Below are 22,304 nucleotides of genomic sequence, written 5' to 3'. Positions count from 1 at the left end.
GTTTTAATGTTTTCCTTTATTAAATAATTTTAGTGACACAACAAAAACGTCTGAAGTTAACAATTACAATCATTTTGAATAATCATTCTTATTCTGCCTAAAGAGTATCATCAAATATGCTAAATGCAACAAATTGCACATGGGGAATTATATCTGACCAAAAAGATTTGCCTAAAACTGAGGAAGTCTGGAAACTGACATCTACTTAACTTGGTATAATTTTGTACAATTGGCTGCAGAGGTCACAGACGGTGAGTTTGTAGCGGAGTCTCTTTCATTAATAGGATTGTTGGACCTGGGGCTCCAGGAAGCATATGATTAATTCAGCTGTCCGAAAGGGTCTTTCCTACCATATGGGCTACGTGTGAGCATACTCATGTAGAAACGCTTCTCCTTCCATGAATTCCCCCTCCTTAATGGTTAGAAACAATACCTGGGGCAACCCTCTCCGGTCCCCTCTCTTCAAGAGCTTTGTTCTATTGCTCAATAAACTTTGCTTTGCCATCTACCAAAAAAAAAAAAAAAAAAAAAAAGGAAAGAAAGAAAGAAAGAAAGAAAGAAAGAAGAAAAGAAAAGAAAAGAAAAGAAAAGAAAAGAAAAGAAAAGAAAAGAAACAACACCTGATATGGAATAGTCTGCTTAATGTTCATTGACTATATCCTGGGGTCTAATGCACAGTGACCAGGACAATTTTTTTTTTTCCAAAATGTGGCTTGTTTTAAAATTGTTTGTTGTGGCTTCAAAAATCAGCCAGCTTTTGCAGGAAACCACTTATTAAATGAAGGAAGACTGGTCATATCCAAATAGATACAAAATACTGTGATTAAAGCATGCTCTTATTATGGAGACATCACTGATGCTCACTAGCTGATTTTTATTAGCCTTTTTTTCTTTTCTTCTAAGCATGCATGTGCATGCGCACATGTGCGCGTACACACACACACACACACACACACACACACACACACACACGGGGGGGAGGGTGCAGAGGAAGAGGAAGAGAAAGAATCCCAAGCAGGCTCTATGCCTCACGTGGAACCTGACACTGGGCTCCATCTCAAGACCCTGAGATCATGACCTGAGCCGAAATCAAGAGTCAGATGCTTAACCAACTAAGCCACCCAGGTGTCCCTATTGAATTTTTCCATTACATCCTTAAATTTTAGGCTGTAACAACAAATACTGAAAACAATAGAAAAATACACGATGTTAGAGACAAATATTATACACACAATGGAATAAGCCACTGGGACATAAAACTAGAATTTTATTTAGAGCACAAGTACACAGACAAATATGAAGCAAAAACAGTGAGCTGAAAAAGATGAAAACATCTTAGTGTGAAAAGCAGTGAGCAGAAAAATAAAAATGAAGCCAAGAGTATATTCTTACTAACAAAAAAGTTCTACCATATTAATACAAATATCAACTGGCAGAGGATTAATTAGCCAAGAGCATCACAGTCACACATCTTAACATATTAACAGAAATTTCCCTCCACTTCAATACACCTTTCTCTTCTTTCACAAATTTGAATTGCAGCAGTTTAAAATAGAATTTTAAAATAGGATTAGAGTGAACATCAGGCACACATGTGCTTTTCTCACATAAATCAGTTAAAAGCCAAGTGGCCAGAAAATATATCCAAAATGTCAGTCTACCAAATAGGGGGGGGGAAGTAAATGCATCTCCAAAGAATAGTATCATTTTTCATAAAAATTTTTGAAGTACTAATTGTGATGGTTATATTTCTGCTTTAACAAAATGCCTGGCATTAAATTATACTGAATAAATTGACAAATCTGCCTTTTAAATCCCAATTAACTTCTAAAAGGTAGAGTAAAAGAAACCTTAAAATTATTCTTATAATTTATAAAATGGAAGACCTTATTTAAGTTGAATATAGCATTCTTTTTACTAAACAATCAAAGTTCTTCACTTTAACAGATAAAAGGGTCATTTAAGTGATTCTGTTGGATCCAAAATGCTTCGTCATTCCCTTACCAGGTCTCAGGCCTATGGGTTTACAGTTACATTTCCAGATTACAATGAAAAAGGTACAAGCTATTGCTCACAATGGGGCTAATCTGGGGCTAATCTATGTCTAATTTTAACAGTGAAAAAAAGCTTAAAGTCATGATGGAAACATACTCCATAAATTAGAAGCCTAATAAATATATATGCATTATTTAATTAAAAAGTTGCCCTGGGCATAAGGGCCTCAGGACAGACATTTAAAATGTACAGAAAACCCAAAGTGGGTAAAAAAAAATCCAAGAGCAGGATTCAAATAAACATGCCCAGCTATCTAATAGAAACCATTAATCATCAGGATACATCATGCCATAATCTTTGGTGTCCAAAATATAAAAAAGATTCTAAGTAGAAAGGCCTTGCCTGAAAGCCCCCAGTGCAGGAATCAAGAAATACTTTAGTGTTGCTCTGAAGGCCACTGGACAAGGGCGGAACTTCTTTAGAACATACATAATTGAATTTCCTGTTATTGCTTTATCACCTCTATTGAGGGGTAAATGTTTAAAGCATATTCTGGAGAAAAGGCTCACAATTAAAATCTGCCTTTCTTTTCCTTGAAGCGAAGAAGTGGCAGGGGCCTTGATGAATTAGTTTTAATATTCTTAGAATTAAATCAGCAATTTCAGCAGCAATGTTTCCAAATACAGCACTGGCTGTCGCCATGTATCTGACAGTCACACAAAAAGCCTCTATATAATTCAGGAGATTATCCCTTTGTTAAAGGAATCTCATAATTAGAAACCCATTGAACAGACAGAATGAAACTCTGCACTAAGCAAGGAGTTTTGGTGTGTTGGTATTAAAATGCTCTTAAGGAAGTAGCCTTCTTTTCTTAACATTTCATGACAGTTTCCCTTCCATTTTAAGAGTATAAATGTATAATGCTATTTCCCCCATGTGGAATTTTAACAAAATATAAAATTTATTCACCAAAATAATCTTCTCTCTACTTTCAGAGTGTGTTTGTAATTGCGGAGGCAAGATGAAAATACTAGGAACCAAACTAAAGACAGTTGGGCATGAAAAAATTCTGACGGTCATAAGGCAAATAAATACATTAAATAAGCCCATGTGAATGCTGAATATAGAAGTTAATACTTGGGAACGCTGAGGTTTCTACAGTCCCTAATAAATACATTTAAAAAGCTAAATATTCTTATCAAATGCATTTCAAACAATAAGCCATAAGCAACAAAAATAATGTCACTACCTCATAGTCTGGTATTAAATCATTTACCTGGATAGAAATAACCAGATAAAGGTAATTACGCTGCTACCTTGTCATTCTATTGGATTTCTTTGTAATGTGTTCAAGTAGCAGAAGAACAAAAAAAGATCTGAAGTAGGGGGAGTACTGGAAAAGTTAAGAATCCTTGCTTTTCCTTTTTGCAAACATTTCCTTTCTAAGAGTTGGGGCAAGTGTGGAAGAAAATCTGACCTGGAACTACACCTGTGAAACAAACTTCCGAAGTCGGCATCACTTGACAACTACAATATTTCCTTCTGTAGAGACCACTAAGTGCTGGCTCAAAATATTAAACAACTAAGTACATATTTTTACAAGTCACACGTACAAATGTTGACTGGCACAACCTCTTAGCACAGTTTTTCTGTTTAACTACAATAAGTGATAGCAGCAATGGTTAACAATTCCACATAAACACCACAAACACAGATATGAAAAAGCACCTACAACAACATGCAAATCTCAACAGTGACATCACTGAATATTACACAATGCATAGAAATTGTAATGGTTTTTGGCAAGATGGGGTTTTTTTTGTGTAACAAATACTTTATAAAACAGAAGTTCTGTTATAAATGTTATTTAAAAAGTTGTAATATAATGAATTGTAGATATAAAAATTCAGTTAAAGTTAATCTGAGTGGATTAATCCTAAAATGGACCTGCTACTTCATCCAGTATAAATAATCAATTATAAATTAATTTCTAGTGGTAGTATACTAAGGTATTTGATTTATAAAATGTAAGAATTACAGAAAGTAAATAGGCATAAAAATCACTTAAATACAGTATGCACAATTACTGTTAGGATTCCATATTGCTGATGTCTTCCTAATTCTACTTACCACAAATAAATAAATTGTGCCAAAGCATTTTTCAAAGCTCTTTGAAATGAATGGTAAAAATATTCTCTAATTCCAGTGTAATACAAAGAACATCAGAAGTCTAGCAAAATTCAACATTGCATTCAAAAGACAAATAATTCCACTGTACCTAAAGAAAAAAAATCCTAGAATTTCAGTTTTTTTCTCCCGCTATAATCTGGTAAATATAATTTATAAAATAAAAATTTGTGAAAATTTTTTATTTTTATGCTTGAATTCCTCTTTAGAAGGCCAAGCAGGAGAATAGGAGAATTTACAAATACTTTGTATTTCAACATCTTCCTGCTATAGGTCTTCCATTAGTTCCCATTTTTCCTCCCTACAACTAAATTCACTTCAGAAACATACTAATTCTGTTGACAGAAGTTCGGTCCTTTGGATTGAATGTATGTCCCAAACCTTTGAGATGACATTTTAACCTTTCCATAGAGTAAAAAAGGGTATTATAGACTGCATTCAAAACTAGTGATATAAATACTATGTAGTTGGATATACAAATGATTACCACAGTAAGCAAAAAGTTACTTTTCAGTTCATAATCTATAACTGGAAATCATACACTTGAAAACTGTAGTTTTCCCCTCTGTAAATGAAAACTATATATGAATGGGGTAAGTGGAAAGATGTTCGTTAAAAAAAGAAAATTTATGTTTAGAGATTATTCCATCAAATTTCAAAAAGAAAAAGTTGCTAAAATCAAGCTGTAACTGTATAAAATGAAAAGTGAGAATTCACATGCAAAAATAGACTACTTGGAAACTGGCAGCTTGACTGAGGGCTTAAAAAACTATTACAATTTTGAAAACAAGAAAAGATACCCTTTCCTACTCAGTGGAAATGTAGGGTTGTCTTACCACCCTCAACTCTTTTCTGTGAACTAGAAGTCAGGGTGCTTGGGTTCTAGTTCTAGTTCTGACTCTAACAAGGTGTGTACACCTGGGCACTCATTAATGTCTCTGGGGCTGTTTCTCTCTTCTATAAAAAAGAGGGGTGGGTTAGAGCAGATGTTTCCAATCTTTTTTCCAGTCTCCGCATGAAGGATGTGTCACAGAGGTAGTAGCTCATTCAGTCAGGTGAGTTTCAAAGTAGGAAGGTAGGGGCATAGGGAACATGAGAATTAATCAGCATTTGAGGATTCCCTTTGCAATCTCTTAACTCCTTGCTCTCCTTGCTCCCTACCCCTAAAAGGACATGGTGACTCCTGTTCTTCATAGCACTCAACAGCACTGGGCTAGAGGATCTCTTGGGTCCTTTCCAGGTCATCCTTTATGATTATAATTCAGCAAAGATGATGGTGTACATTAATATTCTGACCTAATTAATATTCTGATCAAATTAGTACTGACTTAATTAATACTGAGTGGAACTCAACAAAGTCCTAGTTTACATAACAACTCAAGTTAAATGTATTAAAATGCTGTCTTTAAAAAGTAATGCAATCTTTAATACCAAATCAGGTGTTTTCCTTCAGCTTTGGCAGGCCCAAATGATCAATTTACAGATAGGATGAAGCATGAGAAATTCTGATTATCTTTCTTTTCTCTAGTTAGAAGTGAAATCAGAGTTGTTGGCAGTTTGTCAATCATCCCCTTTTCTGTTTTTGTATAATTAGAAATACACCAATCACTAAAGGATGATATATGCAGTATATTTGTGTCCCAGTTATATTCAATAGCAAGGATCTCTTAAAATCATCCCATCTTCATTACTTTGTCTTATGAAAAGCTATCCATTCATTTCATCTCAGCTAGATCCAAGTGGGGAGGAGAAGCAATGCTGAATACTGTGCCTTAAGGGTAAAACAAAACAGAACTGAGGATGCCTTCGGCAATGGTGTGTTTCCTAATAAGCATCTCTCTCTCTGTACTTGTATATGATAATATGCCAAGATCTGATATAAAGGAAATCCATTTGACCAAAAAAAAAAAAAAAAAAATCTATTAAACTAATTGATAGAAAACTTAATTCTTTAGTATTTATAACTTTTTTTTTTCATAAAAGAACCACTTAAAAATTAGCTTACTGCAACAAATGATCATACACTCCCCTTGACTTCTCCTCTAGGCTTGGAAATTTATTTCCTTTATCACATAGTTGAGTTTTTATTTATAGATGTTAAATATTGCAGCTATATTTTGACCAGAGAAATATAGATCAAAATACTCCTTTGCTGTAGATAAAGAAATCCAGTCACAAGAAGCCTGATTAAAATCAGAAGTGTTCGTCTCTAATATATTGAACTGTGGAGATAGTCAAATAAAGAAAATCTGAACAGTTTCCGGTCTATCTCTAATTCTGAGAATCATAAGGATAGTATTTTTCCTCAAAAACTTCCTGTTAAGAACTATCTTTATTCATTCATTCATTCATTTACTCATTCATTCATTCATCTATTTAGGAGGCTCTGTGCCCAATGTGGGGCTTGAACTCACGACCCTGAGATCAAGTCACATGCTCTACCAACTGAGCCAGGTGGGTACCCCAGAAGCAATCTCAACAGATTAAAAAAAAAAAAATTAACAACAAATTCCTATATTAAATATTGCTAATTTGCTGGCACCAAATCTGCAGGCAAGATCAAACTCCCTTTGATCTTCCTATTGACTGCAAACTGGCAATCAATATCGTCTAAGATAGCAGTATTGGCTCTTGGGCTTAAGAGAGAGATTCCCTCTGCCTAGAACTCCCCCTTTCCTTGTCTGATTTATAAAAACAAATGACAACCACTTTTAAAAGTATAATTACTTCTGCACACACTCATCTCCAAGACAAAGCTAAACATCCTTTAAAAAGTGACACAAACTTTTGCTCTCTGCACATGGCCAGGGGAAAACAAAGTGCTGAATGTTCCATCTCAAAGTAACTAAAATAATGAGGCCTAAACAATGCTGTACTAACAAACATGCCAGGTGATGGCACTGCTCGCAGTCAATCTGGAGACAATGAATATTGATGATTTTATTACACCAGGGATTTCATTTATAATTTATCACTTCAGAGAGTCTACAAAAGCCAAGGAAATCACTTTGTGAACAAGCAGCTACAGCAGAAAAGGACAGACTTCATAGTATCTGGACTGGGTTTCAGATCCTGATGCTCTTATGTATTAGCTGTGATATGGGCAACCCATTAGACTCCTCTGGATTTCCTCATCTATAAAGGAGAAATAATCATACCCTCAGGGTAAGTGTGAGAGTTAGTGAAACAATTTACAGAAGCACTTAGTACTCTGGTGCATTGTAAGGACCCAGTAAATGACAGTCATTGAGGACAATCTACACCTTCTTATCCATGTGTGCACCTATGTGACACAATGGATGGTGCAGGAATGGCTTTGCCTTCATGCTGATTTTAAAACAGGCTCTAAGGAAGATTCTCCTCAAAATACTCAAAGCAGTATTAGGTATTCCACAGCAAACCAACATTTTCAATGGCTGAATAATAAACAAACTGCAAGAGTACAAAGTTTGGGAAATGATGCAAAACCGTATTGGCAGACTTTTTGGTGAGCTCTCAAAAAAATGAAATGACACTTTTATTACAGTATCTTTTATAAATTCTTTGAGGGCAGGGACTATTTTACACATCTTTGTACCCTTCCCAGTGTCTAGACAATAGGTGTTCAAGTATTTGTTGATAGGACTATAAATTCTCATCTCAGTGAAGTCATCTGATTTCATGACATCTAAAAGCTAAGCCTTATGACCTGGACAAATTAATGTGACGGAAGTATTAGTTAACAATGACCCAACTGAAAAACCAAAGAGATTTGATCTACCCTAGAAAAAATGCAGGCTATTCTTTGTGCATCAGGAAGTAAATTAACATAGGGAAAAGTGAATTAACACAGGGAAAATTTAACGCAGGGAAAAATATCTAAAAAATAAGTATTTTAAGTAGAGGGTATATTATAAATCATAGTCAGACCACCCCTACAACCCATGATGCGAACTGGAACTTTAAGAATAAGCTCTGTTGGATAAATATCCTGAATAGCTCTAATTTTTTCAGACATTATGGTTTTTTGGAGAAAAATTGCTACCATTCATGGTTTTCAACAGCCAGTCACTCACATAGAACAAAGATTGAATTTTGCAGGTATATCCCCTAAATGCTGATAGATGGGTTTGACATTTTTGTTGTGGACAGTGCAAAACTTCCGGAGTCATGTGAGGGGCACTGTCTCTTTTTTACATGACCTTACACTGACCTAAAAGTGTAAAATTTATAAATATGGTTTGTTATTGTATGAACCACAAGATTGCCTGGGAAGGCAGCACATTCAGTTGTAGTAAATACCCGCTGGACTGCTGAATTTTCACTAAAGAACATGTACAATATTTGGCATGTACCACTGCCACAGTATGAACATTAACTTTCTTTAAGCTAAAATAACAAAAATGGCATCTGGCAGTAGCATGTTTTCAGTATTGTTTATATAAAAACACAAAATTTAGAGGTAGTTGCTGATAACTTTTTGTTATTTCATTAACCCAAAGAGATACTACAGTTCAGCTAAACTTCTACCAAGTCATTCTTCAGAAAATTTTTCTAAATCTAGATCACAATGTTCCTATTTGGTTTGAGTTATAAAAGCAAAATATAATAAATAAAAAGTAACTCACATTCTCAATTTAACTGTGTTTTTCTGAATGAAAATGCATAAGATGAAATAGGAGAGACTTTCATTTTAGTAGTACCTCAATAAACACTTGGAGGGATGCAGTCTCCCACTTCAGCTTTCTCAGTACATACTGACTGCCCTTCTTCCTTACCAGAAACTTACTTTGCTATCAAAAACATATTAAGAATTTTTAAAGTATGTCAATGCAAAAATAAAATACACAATCACAATTTAAATGTTTCACAGAAAAAAAAAATTTAAACATGAGAGGTAACCCATTAAAAACAACCTTGTTTTTTAAAAACAGAATTCTTTTACAGTAAGCTGTCCTGTGCACTTACAAACCAGGCATAGATTAAGGAAAGTTTTGTAAAGAGAACTTGGGAGAAAGAGGCCTTGTGGTTCAAAATGAAGAGAAGAGGGGACATTAGGGAGCACAGTGTGCCATCATGAAAGATCACTCAAGCATTCCTTTTAATTAGATAGCCTTGAGAGATGGGAAGACACCTTGTCCCCACTTCTGGCTCAAATCACTGGAAACTGACTAGGAGCTGGAAATAAGGAAGATAAACAGAAAAAAACTTCGCAGTCAGATGACAGTTTACCATTTCCTTAACTATAAGCTAACTGATTTCTCTTGATCTCAACATAAAATGGAGATAACTAACCCTTTCAAGGATTGAAAGGATTAAAGATAATATATATAGAAATAAATATATATGTATTGAAATGTCTAAAGAAATATTTACCAAAATATTAACAGTGGTTATTTTGGCCAGCAGATTCAGGAGTATATATTTTGTTTTCTTATGCTTATCTGAATTTTCTAATTTTCATACAGTTAGTAACTATTATCTAAATAATGCATGTAGTAAGTCACTTCGCACAGTGCTGGTAAACACACCAGCTCAAAAAATGGTGGATATCATCATTGTTAGTGTAAAACAATAAAGCAAAAATATCTCCAACCCCCTCTTCTTGTTTTTGGATGCCTCCCTCTGGAGGAAAAGTTGCAAAGTAAAGTGGATTCCACCACACAAAGTCCACAGCAGAGTTTCTACTCTAGAGCCAAAGGAGAGGTCACAGCGTAAGAGGAATGGGTCTTTATGTGTTTATGAGCTAGTGTTGGAAAATGCTGCCTAGCCATGGCAGCTAATGTGATAATTTACATATCAGCTAATGTGATAATTTAACAAAGCAAATCAAAATGAAATTTGTTCTAGTCCATGATAAATTAATACATAAAATAACACCTACCCTCCTGCTAATGTGAATTATGAGTTTGCCTTGAAGAACAAATACTTCCCAATAGAATCCAGTAAAGCTCTTAAGACTTGGGTTTTTTATGTGTTCATGATTATACAGGATAGGAACCTAGCTCAACTTTATTGTCGTCCTAGTGTCTAAACTTACGTTGTTATTGAAGGATCTTAACTAAAAATATACCACAGGCTTCAAGACATGAAAAGAAAGACCTTGGAAAAACCACCACAATGGGTTGTTTAACCAAAATTATTATTATAATAATTGCAGGGTATCACAGATAAATTTATATTTACTGTAAAAGAAACTCTACACATTTTCAAGAATGCTTTGAATTTATCTAAATCTGGTAACAAAATGTTGTTACTCAAAATGAGTGTCAATATTCTTTTGATCTCAACTACAGAGTCAAGTAATCTCCTAGGGAAAAGAGACTGAAGTTTAATGCTTATAAATAAATAATTCAGGGGATCTGAGCTTTGAAGAGTAGGGCTCTTTTGTTGTCTTGACTAGTGCTTCTGGATTTTTAATAAGACTCTCTCATTCTCTACCTTCTCTTTATGTTTGATATACAATCTAACGCTTGGGAACATTTTCAAAGCTTTGGTAGTTTTGTAAATCTGAAAATCACACCTCATTTTAACGGATTTCTTAGGGAACAAAAAACATTCTATCCAAGTTCAAACACAACAGTAAAAATGAGCTATTAACAGTCTTTTTCGCCACAATATTGGACTTTGCATATTATTTAAAAATTATGTATCTTCCAAAGAGAATGGCAGCTTTATTGCCCCCAAAAGAAAAGATGTTAGCTAAACATCTAGATTTTCAGACATTACAAAAAATGAGGCACAGGAGCTAAAATTCTAATTCAGCTAAAAAAAGTATGTAGATAATTTGTTGAGCTTATATCAACACTTTCATATTCTTGATGTGACTGGATACAGTTATGTGTAAGCAGTAGAGTTAATATTGTCTCCTCCTGATAAGTATAAAATTTTAAAAATTAAAAAAATAAAGCCATTTATTAACTTTACTAAAATGAGAGGTGGGGTGGGAAGGAAAGCAGGAATTGAGGACACAAGTGTCTAGGATATCTTTCAGTTACTTTTCTGACAGTTCTTTAAAAACGGAATTCCTTCTCTACTTCGTGTTGCCTGAGAACCACTATGGTTTTGTCATCTGTAACAGCAATTACAATTAATCACCCACAAGTACATTTGTGTTAAGCCTATAAATACTATGTTAGCAATACTAAACTATCTCCATTGGCTTATTTGTAAAAAGAAAAATATATTATATGTTTATATTTTTATAAAGTTAATACTGAGGGCGGAGGAAAGGGAATGAGAAGCAGTGTATAATCACAGTTTCTCTGGACACAGTAACCAAATTGGGGTCTTGCTCAAGCCACCTGGTCAAGCAGTGTCTGAGGAAGAGTCATAGGAAGCAGAGACGATGAAATTGCCACTGTTGGAGTGTCCAGCCACCGACTGGGCAGCCTGCTGGCTCAGATTGTTACAGATGAGCACCAGCTGGTTGCTCTGGGCCTCGGACAAGGTGCTACAGCTCTGATACACACTGAAGTTGGTTTTTCTGCCAGGGATGTTACCCTTCTCACACATGGTCTTCACCATCTTGGCCAGCTTGTTCTTCCCAAGGGCTTGGCAGTTGTACCAATGCAGAGCTGCCAAGTTCACGACTGGCTTGATGGACAGGTAGAAAGGAGCATCCTCATAGCGCATGGCAGGAGGCCGGCGCTGGGCATACTCCTTATAGTCCTGTACAGGGCAGGTCTGTGGAGCGTGCTGGGTGGCATACACACGAGAGTCTGTCCCCCCTCTCTTGGTTTTGGCATTCAGGTCACCAGTGTCTTGACCCATCCACTCTAAGTACTCCAGCCCTGTTTCTGTTACCCGGAGCCGGATATCACCCCACTTCAAGGTAGATCCATGGAAGCCTGTGCAGTGCCCAAAAGCTTTCGTGTTGTTGAGCCAGACAAGGTTGAGAAGACCCTCAGGATTATAGCGGCTTAGTAGTCCCCTTTTCCGCAGAATGAGCTCATCAGCAAAGGTGAGCTTCATGGACTTGTGTGGCTTATTTCCTTTTCCTTTGCAGCGGAGTTCAATCTGCTTCTGTTTCAGGGCCTCCTGGGAACGCTTGAATTCCTTATCCCTGGTGATACTGTAGCCATACCTATGTTCTTTTAGGTACCGTTCAAGTCCACACTGGTAATTGGCCAAGCTGTTAGGTTCATATTCGGACCCATCCTTCTGCCTGGCATCCACAAAGAAAGAGGCCAGGTAGGCATCCAACTCCTTGCAAGGGATGACATAAATCTCTCTTGTTTCAGAAGGATACTTGGAGATGAGGAACTCTCGGAAATTGCGGAGCGCGGTCTGCGTGCTCCGGATGGTTTTCTCATTCTGCTCCCTGCTGAGCTCAGCTGCTCTTTCATCCTGGTCTGCAACAAATTGGGGAGGGGAGGGATAGAGAGGGTGTTGATGAGTTCAGACAATGCACTTTCTACTCTGCAATAAAGTTTCCTCTTATAATGAAAAGGGAAAGAAGGAATCCATTTCATAGAGATCACTCATAAATGTTATTTACAAACCTGCTGCATTATAATAGCCAACTTGAGTTTCACAAATGATGTACTAGACAAGAATATGGCCCATTACAATCAAAATGAACTTGTCGTGTCACTGACACACAAGTTTTGTGCATGAAGGTTTGTGGGAAGAGTGAGATCAGAGCCAGCCTTTGCTTTATAGGAGGAACGTGAGACAGAAATGTGCTATTCACCCTACTGCAGTGTGCTTGGTCCCCAAGCTGACACACTCATTTCAGATCACTTCATTTGTGAAATCAGAGCTTTTACTGGTTCCATTTTACTGAACTAAAATATTCAAATTTGTTATTTAGCACACCACTAGGGATCTCTATTTAAAAGTTAGTAAATAGGGGCACCTGGGTGGCTAAGTAGGTTAAAGCCTCTGCCTTCGGCTCAGGTCATGATCTCAGGGTCCTGGGATCGAGCCCCGCATCAGGCTCTCTGCTCAGCGGGGAGCCTGCTTCCCCCTCTCTCTCTGCCTGCCTCTCTGCCTACTTGTGATCTCTGTCTAATAAATAAAATCTTTTAAAAAAATAAAATAAAAATTAGTAAATATAAATTATTTATAGTAGTTTATTCAACACTCTATGGCAATTTAGGTAAATAGTTTATAAATATTCTGTATGAATTGCAGGCAGTTTGTAATAAGCAATAAAAATATTTGATATTTTGTAAAGCAATGAGGATAAAACTTCATAGTGTAGGGCGCCTGGGTGGCTCAGTTGGTTGGGCAACTGCCTTCAGCTCGGGTCATGATTCTGGAGTCCCGGGATCGAGTCCCACATCGGGCTCCCTGCTCAGCAGGGAGTCTGCTTCTCCCACTGACCTCTCTCCTCTCATCCTCTCTCTCATGCTCTCTCTCTCAAATGATTAAATAAAATCTTTAAAAAAAAAAAACTTCATAGTGTAAAGACAGGACAGTGAAACTTGAATCAGGCTACTATAATTCAGATGTAAGGAAAGGGGTATATCTCTTGGACAAATCATTTTATGTTGTTAATTTATTATTTACAGTCTTCCACCAAGGACTAGGGTTGCCTCTTTCCATCATGGATTATGCACAGTTAAGTAATGTTGCTCTGGATTAGCAATTCTCACACTTCAGTGTACTTGTGAATTACTTAGGATGCTTATCAGTATGAGATTCCTCTGTGGCAGAAATCCACGCTCAGGAAGAGGTTTGAGAGAAACTTCTTTGAGAAACAAAGTTCTAGTGCTTATGCCTTTTATGAAGGAAACCCTATTTTTTTTAAAGTTCAATGAGATCATTTAAATGGTTTCCCTTTTAGTAATACATAATTTAAGTTTGGACTCTTTAACATTAACAATAAAGATGTTTTGTCGAAATTCACCACTGTTATGTCAGACATGGGTGTGACTCAGAGAAATTCTAAAAATGAAAGTACACCAATAGAAAACTGGGTTATCCGATTATTGAGAGGCAAGTATAAAGCTTAATTTAAAACAACATAAAAATGTAATTTCAGATTCTATAGTATAAGGTAAAATATTTTGTTTATCCTGATTATCTTAAAAAAATTTTAATTTATAAAGTTGCTCAGTGGAAGTCTTTGTGATAACCGTATATAATTATAAAAATAAAGTTTGTAATGGAATTTTATTCATAAAAGACACTAGCTTTTGTATTACTACACACATTTATGAATGTTATTTTTAAATGACAGCTCTAATGTATAATTTCCCAAATCCTCCTAACCTTATAAAATGAAATGAACTGAAATTTACTAAACTAGCTAATTAGATATTTTTATGGGCATATTTTTGAAAGATTATATATTAAAATTCAATATATAAAAGTATATTTTATGCTGCATTCTATTACGCCATTTTCTTCCTGTTAAAAGTGTTTATATATCAACAATAAAGATGTGTATCTTTCCATCAAAAAGATGGAAGGCACACTATGCATGTAACCTTCTACCAGGTTGGCTTCCTTGGCTATTTACATGTAAATCCAAGGGGGCCAGAACATGTGTTCATTTTGGCTAATTGTTTAAATATCCACCACAGCGGACTTCAAACTTCAAAGACTTTCTAAGAAATAAATATTCATAGAAAACTTTAGGGAAAAAACTTCTAATTTCTCAAGTTTCACACAGAATCTTTTACAAAACTTTTTTGTCTGAGATGAAGACTGAGTTTGCATGTGCTACCATCCCAAATCTACTACAGTATATATTCTGGGGTGTAAAAGACTTTGAGGAGGCAAAGAAAATTTTAAATCAGTGACTAAATCCATAGCATTTGTCTTGTCTTGTCCTTCTTTGTTCTTATACATATTCTGATATAGGTGAAATATGCCTTCAGAAGGAGGGTATTTGGGCCTGAATTGGGGTGAATTTTGGGCTTCTGAGAGAATTATAGGTTAGTAAAGTTGGTTTTTCCCATTAGAAATAGAATATGCCGCAGGACTATCAGGATGTTCAAGACAGAGGCTTAAAACTATTCCGTTCTTTCAGATTCAGCACGCTTTTGTTCATAAGATGCTTAATAACTATCATCAAATACATGAAATATTCTACTTACAGTCAATCCTCATCTTCACTTTATAAAATATTCAATATTTTCTACTTCCTTTTTACAAAAATAAACTGTTGAACACCTTTGGGTGTCCATTTAAATATCAGGGAGCGGTTATTATTTTTTTCTTAAGTTCTTTTGAGGGGTATGTGAATAAAAGACTTTAAGTCTGTTGGACATCATTACCCAGCCTTAGGATGTACACTGTAAGAGGAACTGGTGAAGTAGACTATGGAAGGGTCTGGAGTCATTCATCTGCAAATCTCCTGTGTAAGGCAGCCTGTTCTCTCACATCTGCATCTCTTCCATTCATATTTGGAGAGTCTGCTAACACTTAGAGTTGACCAACATATTAGCACTGCTTCAATATCCTCAGAAAAATAAAACTAAAAAATTCTTTTCCTAAGACCCTGGAATGTGCCACAAAAGGAGGTAGGAGAGTAGAGAAACCCTCATTCATTTTCCATGAACAGGTGGAAGTAAATGGCTTTAAGGTCAAGTAATACTTTTTCAGCTAATTACACAATCAAATAAGACCAGGGAAGATTGTAATAAAATGTAAAACTGTTACATTTACCTTGCTTTTATCTCTAGTTTTAGAAAAACTTCTGATCCACTTCCTTTTAAAAACTTTTTATTAGGTATAGCAAACATACAATAAAGTAGACCAGTCATTAAGTGCATGTAATTAATTTTCACAAGTTGAATGCAGGAACCAGATCAAGAAAAAGAACACCACTAGCATGCCCAGAGTCTCTCTCATGTCCCCTTCTCCCAGTTATTCCCCCCATCAAGAGTAATAGCTATCCCGATGAAACCTAACACAATTGTCTGGTCTATTATTATAACTAACATCAATGGAATCTAAGAGGATGACTCTCTTGGGCCTGGCTTCTTCATTTAAACATTATGCTTGTGAGTTTCATCCATTTTGTTTTGTAGCTGTGATCATTTACCCTCATTATTTTGTAACATTCCACTGTGTAACTATATCACAATTTATGTATCCATTCTATCAGGCATTTGGGTAGCTTTCACTTTGGGGCTGTTTCCAATGAAATTGTTATGAACATTCTATGAAATGATCAAGTTGGGTGTTAACTTGGAAGTGGAATTATTGGGCCAGAGGAAATCATAGGTTTCAGTAGCTTTGACAGATACTGACAAACAATTTTCCAAAGTGCTTGTACCAATTTACTTTCAGAAACAAGAGTATGTGAGAGTTCAGTTTGCTCCATATCTTCAGCAACACTAAGTAGTCTTTTTTCTTTCTTTTTAAGCCATTCTGCTGGGTGTGGGGTGGTACTGCACTGTAGTTTTAATTTTCATTTCCCTGATGACTAAAAAAGTCAAACACCTCTTTATCTGTTTACTGGCCATTTGAATATTCTCTATGTGAAGTACCTGTTCAAGACATTTTTCTGTTGGATTGTCTGCTCTTTTCTTACTCTGTGTAGAAGGTCTTAACATATTCTGTTTGAGTCTTTATCAGAAATACATATTGCAATTATCTTCTTCCAATCTGGGGCTTGCCTTTTCACTTTCCTAATGGTGTTTTTAATAAATAAGAGCTCTTAATCCTAATATCCCCCAATTATCAATTTCTTTCCTTTACTGGTTCAAGCTTTCTGAATCTTGCTTAAGAAATCTTGCTTACCTCAAGGTAATGGAAGAGCTATTTCTTCCAAGAGCTTTACAGTTTTAGTTTTCACATTTCAATCTGTCATCCACTAAAACATCTACCTGGATGACCTGAGATAAAAATTATGATTAACTCTTTTTATTATGACCCACGATCCATTTGATTTTAATAAATTAATAAACTTTCAATAGGCAATACAGCATATAGTACCGTATCTGAAAGTTACAAATGGATATAGTGAAAGTAAGTCACCCTCCCAGCCCATCTCCTTGTTGCCATATTTCCCTCTGCATATCAACCAATACTGACAATTTATGGGGTACAATTTTTTATTTTTCTATGCACATGCACTTACTTTCTGCCTTTGAAAAAGGGCATTGAAACATACTACACATTCTATTCCACACTCTGCTTTTTACCATTACAGTGTAACTCCATATCATCATATGTATTGTACAATATATATTGTACTTATAATGGATACACCATAACACATTACCTAACCCCTAATTCTCTACTGAAAGACATTTGCACTATTTCCATCCCTTTGCTATTATAAACAATGCTGCAGTGAGGATCCCTGTACACATGGTATTCCCCACATATGGGCGTGTATATACACAGAGGTAATTTCCAAAGTGGAATCCCTCTGTTTCTATTTCCCTGTATGTATATATGTTGTATCAAGATATGAGTGATTGTTTAATCAAAACTTCCTAGATATAATGTATTATCCATCTTCTTAATCTTTGCTTATTTAATTGGCAAAATATATTGTTGTGGTTTTATTTATTTTGCATTTATGATAAATGAGATTTAATATTTTTTTAAATACTTATTAGCTCCTTATATTTTCTCATTTTCTTTCTGAATTCTTTGGCCTCTGTCCATTTTCTTTTTTTATATTGATTTAGGAGCTACAGATACATTTAGGAATTTTTCATTTATATTTAGTCTTAATATTATGTCCATACTATTTAGTCTTATTATTATATTTAGCCCTTTGTGATATATTTGATGTCTGCATATAAATAGATAATTCTTTTTAGTTTACCTTTTATATTTGTGACTGTTACACATTTATGGGATTGAATTTATCCCTTAAATTTTTTTTATATTTTGTGGTATACTTAGAGATATTGTCCCCATTATGAAACCATAAAACAATTCTCTTATGTTTTCTTCTAAAACATTTTTATTTCATTTTCCATTTTCACTTTATTTCATTAAAATTTCATTTTTACTCATTAAACATTTAAGTTACATATTTAATTATCTAATTTATTTTGGTGTAAAAAGGTAGGCACCAATTTGACATTTTTCTATATAATCATTCTTATTAGAATTAGTTTGGTTGGTTAGTGATCTGAGTACAAAGTTACACAGGCTTTGCATTGTCGGACCCAAAAGCTCTGTCATTTTTTTAGTGTGGCATTTGCAAAAGGGTTTTCAGAAATCCATTTATTCTTTGATGAAAGTAACACCGAATAGGAGATCACTTGGTTTCGGATTGTGATCCATTTTTTAGAGTCAATGCTGAGTTTATCTCATTTCTTTGTTTTAGTATTAGTTGTTACTTTGCACACTACACACATTAATGTATAGACTTTTCCCAGTTTTATTAAGAAATAATTGACATCTATCACTGTGTAAGTTTATACATTACAGCATAATGGTCTGAATTACATATATTGTGAAATGATTACTGTAATAGGTTTAGTTAAAATCCATCATCTCATATAGATACAATAAAAAAAAAAAAGAAAACTTCTCATGGTGAGAACTTTTAGGATATATTTGACAACTTTCTCATTTCTATTTGTTTCATTTAATCTTAGTTCTTGTGATCATAATACACGCCAGGCTCTGTTTTTATGGTAGTATTAGGGCTCTTGCTCAGCACCTCTTTCTTTTGGCTGAACCCTCTTTCTTGTGTTGGCTTCAACCACAAGCAGGATAATAGCCAGAGGCTGAAAAGGGACAGTAATCTACCTTTAGGACTAAAAAGACATCTTTTTTTTTTTTTTTTTAAGACATCTTTTAGTTTATGTTCTTTTGCTAATTTTTCTAGTGGTTATCATTACTTTGATAACTTTGCTTATCTATTTTTATATAACATATATTGATACCTTACTACAAGCAATGCCAAAATTAATATACCATACACTTACATTTCTTCAACTAATCATTTTCAATTTTATTTTTTTCTTGGTCCTTATACTTATTATCTTTTCTTTTACTGTTTGGTTTAGTTCTTCTAATAGTACCTGTATACCTTCAAGTATCTGAATAGCCTGTAACTCGAATTGTTTGCTTTAAGTGATATCTTCTGAATCTTGTTTATACAGTTTCCCATATTCTCTCTCCTGTGCCCTCCCAACTTTTTAAAAATTATACATTCCCAGGGCACCTGGGTGCCTCAGTCAGTTAAGTGTCTGCCTTGGGCTCAGGTTATAATCTCAGGGTCTTTGGGATTGAGCCCCACAATCAGCAGGGGATCAGCCCCTGCTCAGCAGGGAGATTGCTTCTCCCTCTCTCTCTGCCCCTCGCCTTACTTGTGCTCTCTCTAAGATAACTAAATTTTTTTAAAAAATCTTAAAAGTTATACATTTCCACGTTGTTGTAGCTTGTGATATTTATTATAAATATTTATAAAATAATTTATAATATTCTGTTTTCAATCGTAATTTCCACATTCTGGTCTCAGTCTTAAAATTAAATAGATAAAATCAATGCTTACCACCAGTGTGTTGCCGGTCTCCTCTCAGCTCAAGTTTGTCCTCCAATAGCTTATTCAGAAAGTATTTATGAAAACTATGTTTTCCTGAGGTCTTGAATTTTTGAGCATGTCTTTAACTTTTTATTGTCTTTATAACTGAATAACACTTTGACTAGGTACAAGACTCTCCACTCACACTCCCCATTCTGAGCCCTTCCCACACACCCTGGACAATAGCAGCACTGCTCAAGTATCTTCTAGAATTCAATGCTGGTGTAGGAAAGTCAATGTCAGCATAGTCTTTATCCCTTAGAAATCTCTTTACTGTTCTTAGGGCAGGGGCCTGCATGTCTAAATGATTATTTCTTTATCTGTGAAGAGCAGTTAGGCTCCTAGGCATTACCTCAGTGCTGATCACTATGTACGCATCTTTTTTCTGGTACACGGTGTGCCCTTTCAAGCCACAAATTCAAGTATATCTTCATTGGTTTATGATACCGGCAAACCACCTTTCACAAAGATGTCAAGATGCGTATGTGTTTCTTGCCTCAGGCCTGCCTCCTCTGCTATTCTCTGCTGTCAAACCGGCCCAGGGAAGTTCTCAAGACCAACCCAGTAGCCCCTGTTCCAATTCTTCAAAAGTGACTGTTAATTTTACTGCTCAGCATGTACCATCCTCAATGGAAAACTGAGTTCTTACACCTCCATCTGAGATCTACAGTCACGTCTCTTGGTGTCATATCTGAATTCCCAACTATCCAGCAGACTTTCTTTATATACTGTAGTTTATACTGTAGTTGTAGCATTAGACTTCTAGTTTAATTTAAGAGAATGTTTGTTTCCATTTCTCTTTCTTACTTTGAATTGATTTTAAAGAGAAGCCAAAATTCAGATCCAGTTCTTTGCATATGAATGAGATTACAACAACTTCTAGTCCCTAACCTGGTGCCTTGCACTTAACAGGGATACCATAAATGTTCACTGAATGCTTTTCCATCACATGAAGTCTATGAAGAAGAGTTACATTCCTCAAGATTTTGTCATTCATCAAAAATTCAGTGCCAACTTTCATTAAATTTTGTTTGAAAGTTAAGTCGTAAGAAATAGAACTCAGATTCTAAGTAGTTCTACTGTTTATCTAATGCTGATCATAAACAAAATTGTTTTCAATACAAACAAAAGATATTCTACAAAGATCACCTTCAGTTTTCTTAAGAGAAGTATGTATATCACTCAGCAAACCAAATAAGTCACTGTTATTGATGAAAAAAAAAAACACATGTGTTGAGATAAGCAAAATGGTCATAGTATATATATGGGTAGTTGTGATTAAGTAACAGCTCTAAAAAATTGAATATGGATAAAATCCCAAAGGCCTAGAAAACTGAATGGAGAAGACAAGGTAGCAGCCAAAAATACAGAAGTACAAATTATTGTTTTCTAACAGATCAGGTATTTAACAACAGAAATACAATTTCGCTTATGGTGAATGAGTAGGCATCAGAAACATGTCTCTATGGCTCCCACGAACCTAACGCACCTAATCAATAAATGTGCCCAGACCTAAAACGTAACTTTGGCTCTGTTCCCCCAAACCTGCTCTTCCTCCTAGTCAGTGCCTCCACTACCTACCCAGTTGCCCAAGGTTGAAACCTAAGCACCTCCTTCGACACTGTGCACCCGCTCCTCTGCAGCTAATCCTTCAATCCCTGCTGAGCCACCTCACTCATTCAAGCACACTCATGAGTGACTAACACATATTAGGAATTAAGCAGGCTGATTCTACAGTTTAATGAAACAGTCTGAGTATAATGGAAACAGTCCTTGGTTTTGTGGAAGTTACCACAGAGTGAGTGAAGGTGACACAACTACGGAAATCCTATACAAACTGACACAAATACTATGAAGAGAACAGAGGACTGTGAGAAAGAATAAGGGACCTACTTGAGAATGGATGTCCTAGGAAGGACTCTAAGAAGACCTTTTAGTTGAGACCTAAAAACGAGAAGCCAATCATGTAAACTGTAGAAGCAGGAAGAGCAGAGGGAACCACACATGAGAATCCTACAGTGGAATCTAAGTTTGAGAAACTGAGAGTCCCGGCGTGAGTCCTGGCGTGCTTGGAGCCATCAAAAGGCACAAGGAGAGGTATGAAAGCCCACCAGGCTCAGATCACACCAGGTCTTGCAGGCCTTATTGATGACTGTATTTTATCCTAAGAAAACTACTTAGTTAGAAAACTACACGGTCAAGTTCGCTCTGTACTTTTTATCATATAAACCTATCTATAGGTTTGCAGACGTATGTCTTCCCATGCTAAGAAAATCTTCAATAAACTTCACCTTGTATAAGGAAGGCTAAGTTCACATCTGAAGCACGTGGTGCAAAACATTCCTAGACAGTGAAATGAGGCATATACTACCTTCATGGAAGAAGCCAGAGAAAACAAGAGACTATTCAAGCCAGCCACTACCTCCCCTTTCCCTTCCACCCACCCGCCAAAAGAAGGAAGGGTATTAGAGTTTGTAAACATTGTAGGATAGAGCTAAGAGATGAGAGTTAATCTTATTGAGATCTTAGAGGACCAGGAGACACCAACTGATAAGTGGATTATGCTTCCATTATCTTGCCCTATTTATTTCATTCCATCTCATATCTCCCTGTTAGGTTGTGACCTCCTTGAGAAGAAGGAATGCTTAGAGACAGTCTTAGGAAAATCTTTTTTTAAAAAAAAGGA

The 22,304-nt window shown here is 35.6% G+C and overlaps 1 protein-coding gene across 3 annotated transcripts in view; it reads right to left on the bottom strand.

Moving 5' to 3' along the window:
• Positions 1-22,304, bottom strand: part of LOC111146179 (KIAA1958 ortholog) — a 161,321-nt gene that overhangs the window by 21,971 nt on the left and 117,046 nt on the right. Inside the window, exon 3 of one of the 3 annotated variants that reach the window (XM_022501612.1) lies at positions 12,432-12,515. The exons of 1 other annotated variant lie outside the window; for it this stretch is intronic. In XM_022501612.1, coding sequence (XP_022357320.1) covers positions 12,432-12,515 — 84 coding nt within the window. Of the gene's footprint in view, positions 1-11,396; positions 12,516-22,304 lie in introns of those variants that run through there. One more of the 3 variants, XM_022501611.1, reaches the window with a different exon arrangement.

The sequence above is a fragment of the Enhydra lutris genome, unplaced genomic scaffold (genome assembly GCF_002288905.1).
Source record: "Enhydra lutris kenyoni isolate GAN:26980312 unplaced genomic scaffold, ASM228890v2 scaffoldscaffold13, whole genome shotgun sequence".
Lineage (NCBI taxonomy): Eukaryota > Metazoa > Chordata > Mammalia > Carnivora > Mustelidae > Enhydra > Enhydra lutris.
The sequence above is the reverse complement of the archived record's forward strand: the minus strand, read 5'-3'. Positions and strand labels throughout refer to the sequence as shown.